Source organism: Cupressus sempervirens, chromosome 4 (assembly GCF_028749045.1).
Source record: "Cupressus sempervirens isolate cs-2001-9-10 chromosome 4, ASM2874904v1, whole genome shotgun sequence".
Taxonomy (NCBI): domain Eukaryota; kingdom Viridiplantae; phylum Streptophyta; class Pinopsida; order Cupressales; family Cupressaceae; genus Cupressus; species Cupressus sempervirens.
The window spans coordinates 215,925,570-215,944,487 of record NC_143121.1 but is presented as its reverse complement, the minus strand read 5'-3'; the positions used below and the strand labels follow the sequence as shown (position 1 = coordinate 215,944,487).

Sequence of the window (18,918 nt, the reverse complement as noted above, 5' to 3'; positions counted from 1 at the left end):
AATGCATAATGGGTCCCGGCAACGAGGCCATGTTAGGTACCCATGTACAATGCAAGAAGAATGAAACCTCTGTAAGTGAGGAAAGAGAGAAAACCACGTGGGAAAAACCCTCCCCCAAAAAGAGGTAAGAACCTAGTGAAGAACAGAAGAAGTCTCCAACTAGGGAAATTGTCCCCTAAAATAGGAACAAGAAGTGATCATGTAGAAGCAGCATCACTGAAGCAGGAAGAAGCCACAAAATCTGCCAAACTACTAATCTGAAGAACCTCCATGGAAGAAGAAGGCACGAACTGAGCATGTCTATATGGTAGATGATCCATCTCACCGAAATGCATAGGTAGCCAGCCATTGCAATCGCCTTGTAAATAGGATCAACCACTGAATACATAGTTCACACTATCGAACCATCGAACCATGGATGCATTAGAACAACAACATAACCCCCCCTTAATGTAGACGGGGTGTGATGACAGGTAACTGAGAAAGTGGGCCAAAATCTCCTGCAAACGAACCAAGAACGAGGAGAGAGGGAAAGAGGTACAGACACCGATAAAGACACGATCTAACTGACTCTGCATGGGGCTAATTTCGTGGAAGGGACACTCACTTGACAAAGGGAGAATGCCTAAAACAGAAAACAAAGATCCCCCCCATGGTGCTTTATGAAATAGTGCAAGTACAACTGACTCAAAACAACATTCATGACTCCCATAATGCAAAAGTGACAGTTTATCTCAGTGCGAAATAGAAAGTGCTTCAAAATGATAGCTATAATGATCAGAACTGAAAAAGAGCTGAACCAAAAGAAAGTATAGCCGAAAAGAAAGCAAACCATGCCAGGAAAACGATCCTTGGGCCTAAAACACTCAAAATAACCACCATAGAGCAAAAAAGCCAAAACTATGATAGAAAGAGAAGAGGCCAAAAAAAAAGAAAAAGGACTACTTTTCTGAAAAGTACACAGAACCAGCTTTCCCGAAATATAAAGTTTTCAAAAAATAGACATGGGATGCAAAAGATATTCATGCCGGAGTCAAAAATAGGACTTTGGACTTCAACAGAAAAAATGGGCAATAAAAATGAATCAAAACCAAAAAATACTTGCACCAATGTCTCCGTCTTAGAACCAGCTTTCCGACACTTCTTTCGGATCAGAAAAATACCTCCGTATGCAAAAGTTATGGCCAAAAAACCGAAGGTAGGTCCAAAATGACCCTAAGAGAGGTGCAAGCAAGGATGCTGATGTAGAGATGACATCATGCTGACGTCAGAAAAATCAGGGTTCAAATTTGACGGCCACTGGCCCGTCGCAGCAAAAAAGATGGCCACGTGGCAGAGGATGATGTGGCGGGTGACGTTGCAGGGTCCACGTGGCAAAGTGCCACATGGCACCCAGGCCACGTGTCACCCCCACAGCTGCTGACGCGACCTGTGACGTTGTCCTAACAAGCTGACACGGCGCTGACGCGGGTTGCTGATGGGGACACAAGTGGAGGATGGGCAGAGCGGCCGGAATCGGAGGCGGCGGATGAAAAAACCACCGGCGGAGGTGGCTGTAGTGGCCCTCGGGCGGCGCCAAGCCGCAGCGGCTCAGCGGCGGCGCTGGCGGTGGCAGCGATCGACGAGCTGCGTGGCGGCAGCCGTTGGGTGGTGCGGCGGTGGCCGCCCGGTGGAGCATGCCGAAAACCTTTTTTTTATAAATTTTTCGCTCAGAAATCCGTACGATCCGTACGGGAATGACCTGCAACAAAATTTTTTTGCCTCCCTGAGCTCTGTCTCCAAAATTGAAAAGTTTTATATGAATCCTGACTGCAAACGGCCTTCCGAATCCAATGGTGATGTCTGTTTTGGCCTAAAGTGCTCCAAAAATTTGCTGATCCCCCAATTTGAAGAAAAATTGCATAAACATCTAGGGTTTGTGACTCCAAATCATGACTTCAAAATTTCTTCAATGAAGCTACAGTAGGAAGGCTCTGATACCTGTCAAAGAGAAGCCAAGAAAGGGGAGGAGCATGGAGCAAGGGAAAACCCTAAATGGACATGAGAGACAATATGTGCAAACACAAGAAGAAATATATTTACAATAAGAAATGATGTGATATTGTTGTGAAAATACAATGAGAGAGAGCCCGAATATAAAGAGCTCATGGAAGCTTGTAGAACAAGCTGGAAGGTGGTAGAAGATAAGTGTGACAACTAGAAGGGAACAAACTCCCGTGTTGTCACCAACTAACCACAACATGCATTAAATATTAAATATTAAATAAATGCATGACCTAAGTAAGCTTAAGCAATAGAATAAATAATAAATAATTAATTATTTACTCTAATAGTAAACTATGTCATACAAAATATTATCCTATCCTACTATCACCTAGTTTTCGAGAAAGTAAGATATGAGATTATCTACTATCAAAATAGGGCTTGTTTTCTAATTTTTTTGATCTAGGGTCTTGATACTTAAAGTCCTTCTTGTTCCTAGTCATGCATACGTATGTTAGGTGTTGTCTAAAGTTGAAAAGATGGGTTTAGTCTATTAGATGTCATTGATGAATCACTTGTCAAAATACCATTCTATACTAGCTAATTTCTACTGTGCTTCTTACTTGCTTTATTAGTGTTATAAGTTCTTGAGCACTGTTTGAGAAGCCATCTATTATACTTTGACAAGTGAATAATCTTAATTTTAAGAGCTTCAAATCTGACATATTTTTCTTGTCCTATTAAGAAAAGATTAATCCTTACATGCCAATCAGTGCTAGACATCAAGCTAGTAATGATAATTATACCCATTTTGTTTTCAAGCAATTGGAGACACCACCTAGGCACCCTAGAAAACAACCTTGTGTAGAAGAGCCTAAATCTACCCAAACACAAATAGCCAACATTCGACATGAACTTCTTTACAGATTTGAAAGCCCATTTGGTACACCCTTTGAGACACCCAAGAGAGAAAAAAATTTGATTATTATGGTGCACCCTGATGAGGTTCGATGCTGATTAGAAGAACAAGCGCATGAAAATAAAAAGATATTGGAAACAATATATGCTATGGAGAAATAAAATCAATGAGTTGAAACTAAGAATCATGCATGCCAGGAAGGGCATAGATGAACCAGTTCTCAAAATCCTTTTGATGGAAATTATGGAAAAAACATGCCTCGAAGGACTCTAGAGTTACCACAGGCACATGCCCTTCACCACATAGACAATCCCATCATGAAAGGGATGAAGAAGTAACTAGTGAAGATGTTATAAAATTCCAACAAGATGAGTTTTCTCAAAAAATGATGCTTAGAGCCTTAGAGGAAAATGAAGACCAATACTTCCAATACATGGCAGCAAGGGGATGGGAACTCCCTCAAGGTTTTGATGTTGAACACATAAGCCACAAACAAGAGCCCACCAAGGATGAAATCTTAAGGGAACAATTACAAGAACTAAGGGAACAATTTGCACAATTGCAAAATTCAAAAGAGCCACCTAAAACTTCATTTTTTGAATCAATATGTGCTCTTCCATTTGATAGGAGTCCATACATGCTACCATTTCCTAAGGATATAGAGGTTCCTAAGTATGAAAAATACTATGGAAATGGTGACCCTCATGATCATGTGAGGCATTTTTATGCTATTAGCATGGATTTTATGTATGAAGATAGCTTTCTTATGCACTTGTTTCCTAGAAGTCTAAGAGGGAAAGCCATGGAATGGTTCACAAAATTGAGTCCCCCTCTTAAAACATTTGATGAGTTTTTACAATTCTTTATCTAGCAATATTCCTACAATATTCAACACCTTATGATTGTGCTAGACTTATGCAACATCAAACAAAAACTAGGAGAAATTTTTTCAACATACCTTCAACAATGTTATACTCTTTGTATCCTTGACAAGTTCTTGAGGCTGAAAATTTTGAAATTTTCATTAATATGCTTGTACTTGAGTTATACTTTGATCTAAGAAAATAGTTATTCACATCCTTAAATGCCATGGTTGAAAGTGCATATCACATTGAGGATGTTTCTATCAAAAAGGATGGTAGTGTTATAAACAAAGACAAAAATAATAATGGAAATGGTAAAGACAAAGGAAAACCTTGGAATAACAAGTATGTCATCAATGACAAAGTACTAGACACTCCTAAGACCAAGGAACCTACATTTGACCTTTCTAATGTTGTCTATGCTGTGTTTATACACCAATGGTTGAGCCTTATAAAGTAGTCTCAAAAACCTTAATTGCAAACAAGCTCGTTACTTAACCAGATAATTCCTAAGCTTATGACCCACCCATTAAACCTTCTTGGTGGAGAGAGGATTACATTTGTAGTTATCATAGAAGTAAGGGTCACAACATTGAAAACTATTTCAAGCTCAAAGACGTAATTCAAGACATCATTAAGGTTGGTAAAGTTGTCATAGATGGCCTCATCAAAAATGTCAACAATAAATATTGTAAACAACCCTTACTAGAATACCAAAAAGGTGAAGCCTCCAAAGCTACTAAAAAGAATCATGATGCCAAGATCAGCTATGCTTATGCTAAGACAAACAATGTTATAGGCATGCTTGAGCCTGTTGAGTATTTATGCATGGAAAGCTCTAATGATGACAACCAACCTGAGACTAAAAGACCCAAAGTTGTCCTAAAAAGTCACAATGTTCCTCAACATCAAAATGATAGTAGACCTAAGGTGTTACTCTAAGTGGTAGGATCTTCCTCTTCCTAGAGTGAACCACTTAACACCGTCACTAGGGGGCAATCTAAGGTTGTCCTAAAAATTGCTCATGATCCTAAGAATACTTCATCTTCTAAACAACCAACTACTTCTAGGATCTCCAACTATGACCTTGTTAGTCAACTACAATGTACACCAGCTCAAATTTCCATTTTTGAGTTATTAGAGTCATCCCCTTTTCACAAGGATATCCTTGAAAAGGCTCTACATTCTGCTAATATTCCCACTGATATTGATGTGGAAATATTGCAAGCTATGGTGAACTATATTTCTTCACCTTACTACCTCACTTTTTCCAAAGAGGATTACCGAGCTCCCAGTCATCCCCACAACCTTGCTCTTCATGTTGAAGTCCAAATCTTCCATGCTCACATTCTCTGAGTCTTGATAAAAAATGGTGGAGGGTTGAACATTATTTCATTTATTGTGATCCAATAGTTGGACATGTTAGAATTTTCCATCAACCCTAGGTGCAAAATTATTGTAAAAGCCTATGATGAGGTTGAAAGACCTTCCAAAGTTCTAATCCCACTTCCAATCAAAGTTGGTTTAGTTGAGAAGGATGTCATTTTCCAACTCCTAGATATACCAATTACGTACAATTTGTTATTGGGATGACCATGGATTCATCACATGCAAGAAGTAACCTCTATGTAGCATTAGTGCATCAAGTTCCCCTTCAATGGTACTAAGATAGTTGTCCCCAATGACAACTCCATGTCTATCAATACATTATCTACTACCAAAAGACTAGTTCCACATAATTACTCTTCTCATGAGCCAACAAAATCCTTTGCAGAGTGTGAAAATAAATTGAAAATGATGAGCCTTGGAATGGGTGAGTACACTCTAGACTTTATTGCTACTCTATCGGTTTCTCCTCAGTCTTATGGGAAATCATCTACCAAAAAGAAGCCTTTTTCTTCTGCCATGACTCTTTTTGGCACTTTTGTGCTATCCTCCATTCCATTGGAAGAAAAGAAAGAAGAAAAAGCAATTATAGAGTGGATCTATAAGGAAGAGGAAGTTGAAGAGGAAATCATAGTGACTACTTCCATTTCTCCTAAATGATATGGAAAAAGCTATAAATTTCTTGCAAACATGGGCTATCACTGCCATGGGTCCTTACCTAGTAAAAAAGCTCTAGTTGAACCTTTGTGTCATATTCAATGTCATGATACTCGAGACATGATTGGCCTAGGTTTTGGGCTAGAAAATGATATGCCAACATTTGATCGAAGAGCACCCATATCTAGTGAATCAAAGGATGATGATCTTGTTGGAAATAATCAAGACCTACTAAGTTACTAACAGGGAGGAGGTGAATTAGTAACTTCAATTTTTTTTCATAAATTTAGCTTTTAACAATATAAGTCATTCACCATTAATTGATCTACTTTACTGCATGCATAAGTAACTAAAAGATAAACATTCATAAACACATGAACACAGAATTTGGTAACCCAAAAACCTTCCAAATAGAAATTAAAACTGGGGTGTGGATGAGACCCACAAAACTTCACTACTATAGCATAAAGTTGGCTAGTTAAGGCTTACATTGACCACTTCTAGTTGTATGCCCTATTAGGAGAAAATAGGACTACTAGGTCCACCTTGTTAGAGGATTTACAAACATACAATGAAATATGCACTCTATTAGGAGATTTAAGAAAAGACTATTAAGTCTACCCTATTAAAGGATTTAAGACTGATTCACTTGTTAGGATGAAATAGATGATCTAAGTTACAACTTTATTTTTTGATTAGATCCTTGAAGTACTGATCACCTCATGTGAAAGATAAGACTCTTCTGCTCTTGAATTGACCTTGTTGAATTCCTTACTCTGCTGCTGATACTTATTTGTGTTCATTAAACATCTTCTTAGCATTATGCATTCTTACATTCATTCTTTGATTGATACCTTAATACATTGGTATGATACAATACATCACATATATATACCATTCCAATTCTTACAATTACAAGGTTGGTTAAAATACAAGTAAACAAAATATTACTAAGTCAGCCCAATAGTAGACAACTCAGATTCTAAAGGCTGACTTAGTGGACTTTTGATATTCAGTGTCCACTGCATTACTCGACACCATCATTCACTTGGTAGAAGTAGAGGCACGATTCATACTATTCACACAATGTAGCTTCAAACTCGATGACCATTGGAGACTCAGGAGACATAGTGTCACTCGTTAGATACTAAATACTATATTTACCTTGCTGCACTCAGTAAACACTACTGATCCATCACTCAGTTTACACTGGCTTCTCATCACACAAATTGATGACTCAATGAAAATTGCAAAGCTTGGTAATAAATGAACTACTTGATGATAATTGCTGGACTTCACACTGCCTATTTTCACTCGATGACCTCTAAAATGCTCAGTGTGAACTGTGAAACCTGGTTATGTTGGGTGATGCGATGCCCTACAGGTTATCACTAGATTGCTCAGCAAACACTGGTGACTGAATGATGAGCTCAGTAACCATATAGAATTGAATAAGTGTTGTCACTAATGAAAAACATATCTTAATGCCAACAATCTCCCCCTTTGGATTAGTGGCAAAAACACTTATAAGCCAAGACTCATGTACACTGACATACTAATTTTTTATTTTTCAAAATTTATCTTTGAAATTCTATTGTATATACATTTGCACATATCTCCCCCATACAATATACATGACATAATATATATATAGAGTCTATAAATAATTATACACATAGTCTCTCTACCTTTTATTGTGTCCTGGACCAATGATTTTGAATATGCAATATGCTTTGCATTGTGTCCATGATTGGAAGGATCATATTTTGGATGTCTATCAATATGGATCTGATCCTTACTTCCTCTCTCAATAGTTCAACCTGCATATCTGATAGACATCTCACCTTAATGTGATGTGTTAAGCTTGAGATGGGGTCAAGCTGCAACCTTTGAGCACTGGCCTTCATATAATCATCTATCTTATTCAATTTCTCTTTTACCTCCTTACTGAATCCAGTAACATTACATAGCTTGGAAAAAAGTGATGCTACATTAGTAAAAGAATTTTTAATATTTGCCAAAATAGATGATAATTCTACCTAATTCATTGTAATGTGCTGAGCAATGTGCTCAAACACTTTATTGTCAAACTTTTTCTCTACCTTTTCAATCAACTTTTCTTGTCTAGTAGAATCCTCATTAAAATTATGCACTGCCTCCTCTAGCTATAACAAAATGTGTTGGGATGAATCCACATCAACACCTGTAGCCTCTATTATGATGTTCTTAGCACTTTCTATTATCCTGAATTCCCTATTCCTTTCTTCTCTTAGCTGCATTTTCCTTGCCTTTTGTTCCAAGAGCTGGCTGACCAGTCTCATTTCATCAACTGTAGCAGTATTGAAATATATCTTAGGAATCTCAATTTCCTTGTCCAAGTCTATGTCCTCATCAATTTCTTTCCTAGTAGTCAAATGTTTAGGTGGTGGCTTAGGTTCCACTTCTGATATTACTGCCTTGGACTTAGGAATAGAAGCAATTGTAGAGATAGTAGGCCTAACTAAGAAAACTTGAATTGGACAACCTAAATAGATACTAGTAGGAGTGCTAAAAGAATCCAAAACTGAAGTGCTTCCCAAAATTGAAGTAATTATTAGTGGAATACTTATTGAAGTACTTACTAGAACAAAAATTGGAGGAAGCAAAGCTACAGTAGAAAAAATTGTAGTACTTGATGTTGTATTTGCTGCACATGCTAATGAAGTTGTCCCTGACTCAATAGTTAAAGAAAAGGGCTACATCTTAGTAGATGAAGTGGCTGACACTTCCATTGGTGATACTTGAAACTAAGAGGTAGCAAAGGGTGAATGAGTAGATGATGTGCATGTTGTGATCATAATCACACTTTCTGAAGCTGTCTCCATTGATGATACTATAGATTTTGGTGGAGAGTGAGGAAGGGAAGCAATAACTTGTGCTGCAATCCTCATTGGATCACTTTCTTCATCTTCTTCTTCCTAATTATCTTCCTCCTTAGCTTCTTCCTCTCTCTCTTCTTTTCCATCCTTCATCAAATCTTGATATTCTTCATTAGTTACAGTGGCACAAGGCGTGTTATCTTCTTCATCATCCTCATCCTTGTCACTGTCATCATCTTTTATTTACATTAGGTCCTCACTAGGCTTAGATGATAGTATACATCTCTCCATACATCAGTGGCACTCTTTACAATAGATTCAAGATTTTTCATCAAAATAAGACAAGTGTTAAACTTTAGAATCATTTTATTCTCATTGTCTTTTAATACTTTTTGCACTTCTGCCTCTACCAAGTTGAACACCAACTATTTTAAGGTTTGAGAAAATATGTCCTTAATAGTTTGAATGGTTTTTCTCCATCTAACCTTGATTTTTTCTAATAAGACTGGTGGTACTTGTGAAGCAAATTGGTCAAGAGAGAATTTCCATGTGCCTAACTTCTCCGTGATTAGATCTTCAGTCTCCTTTTTCTCTATAGGAGTCCTTGTTTCATACTTCAGAGCCTTGAAGTTTTTTATAATGGCACCTAATTTTAGCTACTTCAATCTCTCTTCATATGTAGGAGGAGGTCAGTAAAACTCAACTTCACTCTCATCTTTACCTCCTTTCTTCTTGGATCTTCTAGTGAATACTGTTGTAAAGGGTTTGGGAGGCTTGGTGATAATCACCTTACCTTTCTTTCTCACTAGTTCTTCCTCTTTTTTTGGTTCTTTCTCTTCATGCTCTAGCTCCTCCTCATCTTTCCTTTGCCCTTAGTAAGCATAAGAGGGCCTTCTATAGTCTTCAATTTGGTTACCCTCTTCTTTCCTCTGCTAAGAGACTGAGGAATCTTGATACCAAGCTCTATTCTACTCTTTGCTTCATCATAGGTTCCAAAGATAGGTAGCTTTGGATCTACTAGCTCATTGACTAGGGCTTCAATAATGTCTCTTATTTCATCAATGTTAACCTCATATGGAAGAGGTTTCACCCATGTAATTCTAGGCCTAACTACTTGTATATAAACTTTATCATGATCAACCATGAAGCATACATCATCTTTATAATCTTCAACCAACTTGGGGGGAATCTAGAACCTATTGTTCATCTTTTCAGTAAACATTTCAAAATAATTGTCCATAATACTTTCAAAAATTTCACCCATTTCTGCAATGAATTCATTAATTTGATACAAAATGGGAGTATCTTTCCTCTGTACAACTGAACCTTTTGATGGGAAAAACTTTGAACATAGAAGAAAAGACAAGTGAACAAAGAGCCAAATTTATAAGGGTTGTTCTTAGATGTCCTGATGCTTTCCATGTTCTTATTTAACTATTTCAACAATAAATCTGATAGATCAAACTCTAAGCTTTTCTTCACAACCTTGTATGCTAGATCAACAGCTTCACACGATACACTGTTCAATCAACTGGAGCTATAATCTTGTATGCAATGATGTGAATACCAAACCTAAGTTCCATGTCAAATACATTATTAATATTCATACCTCTTCTGTCCCACTTAGCTAGGGTTTTCTTCTGAAGCTCTTCCTGACCTAGGGTTATGGTTATTTAACCTTGTTTAGCATAGGGAGACCCATGATCTTGTGAATCATCTTCTTTTTGATTAGGAAAGGTTGTTCCAACCACAACTAACCATTATGCACATGACTCAAAATATAGCTAATCCACTTTACTTCGAAATTCCTTGGCAAATGGGGGATATGAGTTAAACCTTTGACCTCTAAATGTTTATGCTTAGGCTTCAAAGACCCATCAAAAAATAGTTCTCCTAGGGCACTATCCATCTCTAGGGTTCCAATTTCTTTCAAAATACATTTAAAATGAATGCAAATATTGTTAATGAGGAGTACCTTTGGAGGATTTTGTGATTGAGCTCCATGAAGGTCGAGTGACTCCACAACTGCTGGTACTGTCTTGAAATTTGGTGCCTTCAATTCGACACATTTTAGCAACATTTTTGAACCTCGTTTTGCCTTGTTGTTACTACTTACAAATGCCATGGATGCTTGGTAAATGAGAAAATTCTTCGAAGATCTTTGCTGCAAATTTTCTTGAGATTGCTTGGATGCACTAAAAATCGCTCTGCTCTGTGTATACTGAAATCGTGGTAAAAAATGAAGTCAAATTCTTCCCTTTTGATGAAAATTTTCCATTAATGCTCAGTGCCATAATGACATAGTGCGTGACAGACTGTCATCCACTCACTATGATCAATAGAAGCTTGTAACTCAGTGATCAAACAAAACTTTATTACTCCCGACCTCGCTTGGTAGAGTCTATGACCAACCTTGCTCGGTATGACTTGATCTTGCTTAGTGAATGTTGATTTCTTGTGATCCCTCTGTATCTAAAATATTGATTGCATCTTTCTCTTCCTTTCATTGGAACTGCTTATGATATGCCTTTGTGAATACAATTCCAATTCTTCTTTAAGAACTTAATTTGAAGTAATGGAGTCACCCACTTCTTGAGTGACTACACTACCATGATTTGAACTTGTTTCCCTGGAAGATTTAGGAATCCACTACTGTCTTATCTATTTTATGATGTTTTCTACTCTTGCTTTCTTGTCATCTTCAACTTTACCTATATTCATGCAATTTTTATCCATATGACCAAGTTCAGTACATGTATAACATCTTATTGTGGTATCCTTCTTTCTCAAGTGATGCCTTGCACAATTTATGCTACTGTGTCCATATTCTCCACAATAATGACATCTACACCAAGTATTGTAGTCCCAACCAAATATTTCCTTTACAAATTGTTCAGCTGGATTGATTGGTTTAGATCTACATTCAAATGGCTTGTGACCTTGCTTCTTACATTTGTGACATTTACCTTCAAATTTTGGTTTCTCCTTGCATTCATTAGCCTTATGACGATGCTGATTGTAATTGTAGCACTTTTCATTGAATTTTGCCTTTCCATTGCTCCAACATTTCTTTGATGTGTGACCTATCTTCCCACAATAATTACAAGAAGGTCTTTGATTCCTTTTAGCACCTTTCTTGGAAGATTCACCTTCATCTTTGTATCCAAGTCATACTTTACCTTTTTGCGTATGAAGATTTTGCTCATTTTGCTAATTCAATTGGTTCATGTCTGCTTGGGATTTCATCATTCTCTCATTGACTTGATTTTCATTTTTTAGGTCATTTTTCAATCTTTCATTGATTTTCTTTTCAAATCTCAGCTCATTCCTTATTCTTTCATTGATTTGTCTTTCAAAACTCAGATCATTTCTTATTCTTTCATTTTCTTCTCTAAGAGTCATGATTTCTTCATTTTCATTGGAGATTTGATCAATAAGGTCTTCATGCTAAAGTGATTAATTTTGATTTTCATTGTTTCTTGCCTCCAAGTCTTCTTTTGCCTTATTTCTTTGTTCCAAAATTTCACATAGTCTTACTGATTGAATTTCTTGTTCTTTTTTGAGTTTCAGCCTCCCTTTATTGCTGCCACTTCACAAGATGAGGACTTTATCTCTCTTCCCTCGTTTGGGGAGAAGAAACACCAACTACAAATAATGATATTGACACTTGCACCTCTCAAGAACTGGATAAGAGGAATCTTCCCTTGAAGATATGAATAGAGGATGGATTAGACAAAACATTGCTCATCTAATTGCTAGAGATTAGAGTACAAACTCTCACAAGTATGAATGGAAAGCCTTTTGGATGCATATTGTGAGATAGGAGTGGATGTAATTCATGCCTATGCAGCCCAACCAAATGTAGTTGAAGAGTCTATTATAGTGTCAAAAGAGTTTGGCTCATAAAATGTTTTAGTGGATCACACTGGTCCCTCTAGGCCTATTTCTGATCTGGACTCCTTTGAAATATTTACTATAGGCTTGACTTTGCAAGTCACCAGAGATGACTCTTTTAGTGTTAACCACCTTGAAGCTTACATCTCACTCTCATTGATTCATCCTAATCTCATAGATTGGTTGGTCCAAAATCAAAGCCCTGAAATACCATCTTTTCAAAATGACTATGAGATTGCTTGTTACCTAAATGCCATTGAACCCATCACTTCTTCCACTAGTGAACCCATGGTCAACATGATAGAATTAGATATCAAGTACCTTAGTCATAAAATCAAAAGAAAAAAACAAGCGGTCAAATGGAAAAAACCACACTGTAGCAGTATCTGATCCTCTAAAAAGTAAAAATAAAGATGTATCTAATGGTGAAAACCTTCCTGAGTAACATATAGATGAGGTACTTGGTAGTCTTCCCAACTATTTTCAGGATAGATCTTCAATTCCTATAGAACCTACATAGCCTATCAACTTGGGGACAAAAGAATCTCCTAAAATTATCCATGTGGGTTAATCACTATCAACTAAGAAAAAGGAGAATTTTACAAAATTCTTTTAAGATAAGAAAATCAATTTTGCATAGACATACTTAGATATGTTAGGGCTTGACACAAAACTTATCATGCATCATTTATCAATAGCTCAGAAAGATGCATTCACATGTAGCCTTGTTAGTCAAAGAAGAGTTGAAAAAACTATTAAGTGCAAAATTTATCAGAGTCTATACTGATTTCAGAGATGTAAACAAAGCATGCCCCAAGGATGATTTTCTACTACCAAACATCAATATGATAGTGGACATGATTGCAAGTTATGAAATGTACTCCCTTATGGATGGCTTTCCTGGGTATAACCAAATTAATATTGCTCCATCTGATCAAGAGAAGACAACTTTTACATGTTCTTGGGGTACTTTCTATTGGAAAGTCATGCCCTTTGGTCTCAAAAATGCTGGTGCTACCTACCAAAGAGATATAGCCACCATCTTCCATTATATGATGCATTAAAATATGAAGGACTAAGTTGATGACAAGTTGGCTAAATCTAGAAAATGATAAACACATCTTGTAGACCTTAGTCTAATATTGGACCATATGGAATAATTTCAACTTAGTTTGAATCCAAAAAAGTGTGCCTTTGGTGTCACATCTGGAAAATTGCTAGGCTACATTATCTTAGAAAAAGGCATTGAGGTTGATCCTGAAAAAGTCCAAGCTATCATGGAAATGCATCCTCCAAGAACTAGCAGTCAACTTAGAAGTCTACAAGGATGTTTGCAATCCACAAGAAGATATATTTCTTAGTTGGCTGATAAAGCTCAACCTTTCTACAAGAATTTTCATAAAGGCTCTACTCATATTTGGAATGATGAATGTCAACAAAGTCAAGACCAAATAAAAAGGTAGATTGCTAAACCTCTAGTTTTGATGCCACCCATTCTAGGAAAACCTTTGATCTTTTATATTTCAGCCACAACTTCTTCTCTAGGAGCACTATTGGCCCAAAGTGATGAGACTAGTAAAGAACGAGCTATATATTACATCAATCAAACTTTGCTAGCTTATGAAATGAATTATTCCAGTATCAAGAAAGCATGTCTTATTGTGGTCTTTTCTTCTAAAAAAAATTTGACATTACATGTTGGCACATACAACTTACCTGATTGCTAAAATTGATCCTTTGAAATATTTTTTGAGCAAAGCTACACTTACTAGCCATCTAACTAAATGGATGATGATTCTTTTGTAATTTGACATTTAGTATGCCAAACATAAAGCCATCAAAGAACAGGCCATAGTTGACCAATTGGCTCATTTTCTACTAGAAGACACAACACCCATGCAAATTGAGTTTCTAGATGCCTCAATTATGTACATCACATAGAGAACTTAGAGAATGTTCTCTGATAGTTCTCATACAAAGAATGGAGCTAGAATAGGTGTCTAGTTTATTTTTTCTCATGGTTATAGGATTCCAAAATCCTACAAACTCTTATTCTTTCACACAAATAAAATTGCAGAATATGAGGCATTAACAAATGGAATCAAAATGGATCTTGAATGGAGAATCATTGAATTTCACATCTATGGACATTCTTAACTTGTTGTAAACCAAGTGAACAATAACTATCAAACAAAAGATGACAAGTTGATCCCTTACAAGAAGTTGATAGATTCTCTAAGGAACTATTTCACTTTTGTGACATTCTAGCAAATTCCTAGAGTATAAAACAAGGTTGCTGATGCTATGGCCACTTTAGCATCTATCCTCCAACTACAAGAACATGAATCATGATTGGAGTTCCTGTTGGAAGAACTATGTCATCTTGCGTATGATTCCCTAGATAACCAAGTGATATGCACTATTGTGGGTCATGATTCCTCTTGCTATGTAGCTATATTCTCTTACCTACATGATTAGGTTATTCCTAAAACCCTCATGCACAACCAAAAATGTCAACTTCTTCACAATGCTTCATGTTACAATTTGGTCTCTAGTGACTTCTATAGGAAAAGTCTAGACAAAACATTGTTTAGGTGTTTAAAGCTATAAGATTATGAAAAGACACTCATTGAAGTCCACGATGGAATTTTTGGGGCACATTTTAATTGCCTTAATGGCCTTTCCCTTGCTCAAAAACTTCTTAGGATGGATTATAACTGGCCAACCATAAAAGATGATGCCATTCATTAAGCTAAGTCTTATCAAAAATGTCAACTTCATGGCAACTTAATTCATGCTCTTGGACATGAGCTAATTCCCTTTATGACATATAAGCCATTTCAGCAATGGGCCTTTGACTTAGTTAGAAAAATTCACCCAAGTTCATCTAGTGGTCACAAGTTCATCATCACAATGATTGAGTATTTTACCAAATGGGTTGAAGCTATGCTACTATCTACTACTACAGGAAAATATGTTGCCCTATTTATACTAAAACACATCATTTTTCGTTATGGTGTTCCTTCCTACATTGTTACTAATAATAGACGCTAGTTCAAGAATAAAAACCTCAGATAACTATGCAATTTTATTTAATCAAACAACATTGGTCTTCTATCTACTACCCTCAAGGGAATGTCCAAGATGAAGCCTTTAGCAATGTAATCCTACACTGAATGGTTCAGAAGTCTGCGAAAGATTGACACCTATAGATAAATTTGACACTTTGGGCTTATAGAACTACCATTCATACTCCTATAAGGGCTACACCCTTTTCTCTATTTTATGGCTCTGAGGTTGTCCTCCTATTAGAATTTGACATACCCTCCTTGTGCCTCTCCTTACATGGGTTGATAACTGATGAAGACCATAGAGATATGTGAGTATAGGAATTAGAGACTTGTGATGAACACCATAAGGCTACTTTTGATCACATGAGGGCTTATCAAAAGTGCATGTCTACTCAGTATAACAAGAAAGTTCACCTGCATGAGTTTCAAGTCCGTGAACTTGTGCTTAGAGAGAATCCAAAAAATTAGCAGCATAGAGAGCGGAAGGGAAAGTTTGAACCTAATTTGTTAGGCCCATACATTATCACAACAAAATTTGGGTCTGGTGCTTATCAACTTTCTACTCCCAAAGGGGAAAAACTTGTAAAGCCTATCAATGTCCTACATCTAAAGAAGTTTTATGCTTAGAGGCTTGCAACTTAGCTATCTTGTATATACTTATTGATCTTGAAAAAAACCTAAAAATAAGAAAATGTCCTAAAAAATGATCATCTTAATGACACCTACAAAATAAGCACTTTGATGTATCACCAAAATAAATCAGAAAATTCAAAAAAATTGAAAAACATCCTGAAAAAAAACCTACCATGTAGTGAAAACATGGAAACAAGCATTACTTGAGACCCTTGAACCTATGTCTATCAGTCTCACTCTCTTCGCACCACATTTCCTATCTTGTGATTACTTTTTGTCCTCATATCAGGAGCACAACTACTTAGCGTATTGAGGTGTCCTTGTGCATTAGGGTTTCTTTAGCAACTCACACAACAATTTTTCTCAACACTACCCCCAACTTGACATCAAGTGTTTCTCAAAACTCCTGAGATAGTTTACCTACAAGATCTAGTGTCATGATATGTCTCACTATCAGAATCAATTCTTGAAGAAATAGCCAAGTGACTTGCTCATATGCACACACACTTAAACATTTGAATGATTGAGCTATGGTGAACTTTATCTATGTCATGTGCTATCTATGATAATTTCTTTATTGTTTTCTCTCCCTAATAGTCTTTTGAGGATGTCATTAACTAGAAGACTGGGGGCATGGGGCATGTTTTCTTGCTTTCTGCTTGTGGGTATACCTTGTTTGTCTATAGTTTTTGAAGCATTCTTGCTTGTTCTATTTTACACTTTGACTTACAAACATGTCATCCTTAGCTATTTTTGGAATACCACACTCGGGGGTTATCCTAGTGCTTATGCCTTGATATAGGTGTAATCTTGCTAAATCAAACTTAGGGAATCTAATTGCATAGTTATCTTGACTTACATTTCTCTAATGCTTAGATTGGATTTCTACATACCTATCTGCTATCGATCATATTCATATCTTCATAGTTATAATAGTGATGATTGTATGATCTCATGATGTCCCTAATAAATGGTGAATGATGAAATAAGAGTCTAAAGGTTATGTGTTTCTTTCTGGTAAACCACTTTGCATATTAGCTTGCATTTTAGTTTCATTTTCTAACTTAGTCTTGCATTCTTGCATATGGGGAGAGCTCTCTCTTCATCTTTTTACAAAAATATTGGCTAACTATTTTCATCTCTTTCTTTACATTCTTCTTTATCATGTCGTTTCATCTTCTTGATATTTCACTTCATTTTTTGCTATCATATCATCACAAGGGGTTAATCTAACCATCACATTTGATCTATTGAATTGTCACATATTTCAAATACATAAGTCTATACCATACACATGAGAGATAAAACATCATAGATGAGAGAGATACATGAGTATATACACATAAGTATCTAGGAAATGCATACATGAGCAAGAAACAAAAACTAAAACATCACATAAAAAATGAAATGCTAAGACATCCATTCAAATGAGACAAGTACACAAATTTTTTGATCAAATGTAGTATCTCATATATATCAATGTGTTACAATATATATACAAGTGTGAGATCTAAAATTTGGATATCCATGTCAAAAATACATAGAGTACAATCACAACTATCATAAATAGCCTATGACTAACTCCCACCCTCTACAATTGGTGGTGGCCTTGGTGGTAGAACCTATCTCCTATAGCTATACGACACCCTCTAATTTGAATGCCTACTCTAATTAGTTGAGAAGTCCCTACCCTAGTGGCATCACACCACTATAGGTGACATAATAGTATGCAATGCATGCTCCATGATGTGACACCTCTCACCTAGTAGCATCTTTCTCCCAACAGAGCTCATCTCCTCATGCCCGCTCATCCATGAGGTGATGATCCCATATAAATGATGATTTATGATGCCTCTAACTCTACCTCTAAAGTATGGATCCTAGCATCATGGTCATCCTCTCCCTTGGTCAGTTTCTTTGCTCTCCACCTACACTACTCTTTGCTACCTTAGTGGCACCTCCTCCACCACCTCCTCCTCCTTCCACCTCCAGAACCCTCTCCAACCTCCATCTATACCATAGCTTCACCTCTACCTCCACCTCTGCCTCCACCTCCTCCATGTCCCCCTACTATAGGTAGCACATCTAGCTCTATAAACTGTGGAAATGGATGTCTCTACATCTCATATAGATATGCTAAATCTATCCCTACATCCACTATATTTGGGTGATAATCCCAAGAAGCCCATACTAAAGATGCTATCTCTCAGATAGCTATCTAGTAATCCAACATCGATAACCATCCTCTTGCCTCATTAGAGTGGAAGTGAGCATAAGTGGTGGTATCCATTAAAATCACCTTTTGCTCTACAAACTGCCACCATACTCAGCTGATCATGAACCTCTCCACAATCTTTGAGTGCCTACCTACTAATGGTCTATTGTATCTCATATAATCTAGCTCTGAGGCATCTAACCATCTATGGAAATCTTAGTAGGGCCACCATGAAAATGATTTTAGCTCATCAAATATTTAACGGTAATATGTAACATCCCCACTATGAGTTTGTGGGACAAATCCTGCATACCCAAAAATATAGGTTTGACTCCAGTCCCATGTCTCTCATGGTCAGATAATAGCAATGTGCTCCCACACCTAGATCTATGCTAACACTACTCCATATGCCTAGGAATGGCCCTCATGATAAACTACC

General features: G+C 36.7%; 1 protein-coding gene across 1 annotated transcript in view; it reads left to right on the top strand.

Moving 5' to 3' along the window:
* Positions 1-18,918, top strand: part of LOC149560763 (uncharacterized) — a 196,802-nt gene that overhangs the window by 33,236 nt on the left and 144,648 nt on the right. Inside the window, exon 2 of the mRNA XM_089827680.1 lies at positions 1,451-1,669. Within this exon, the coding sequence (XP_089683806.1) occupies positions 1,451-1,669 (219 nt within the window). The remainder of the gene's footprint in view (positions 1-1,450; positions 1,670-18,918) is intronic.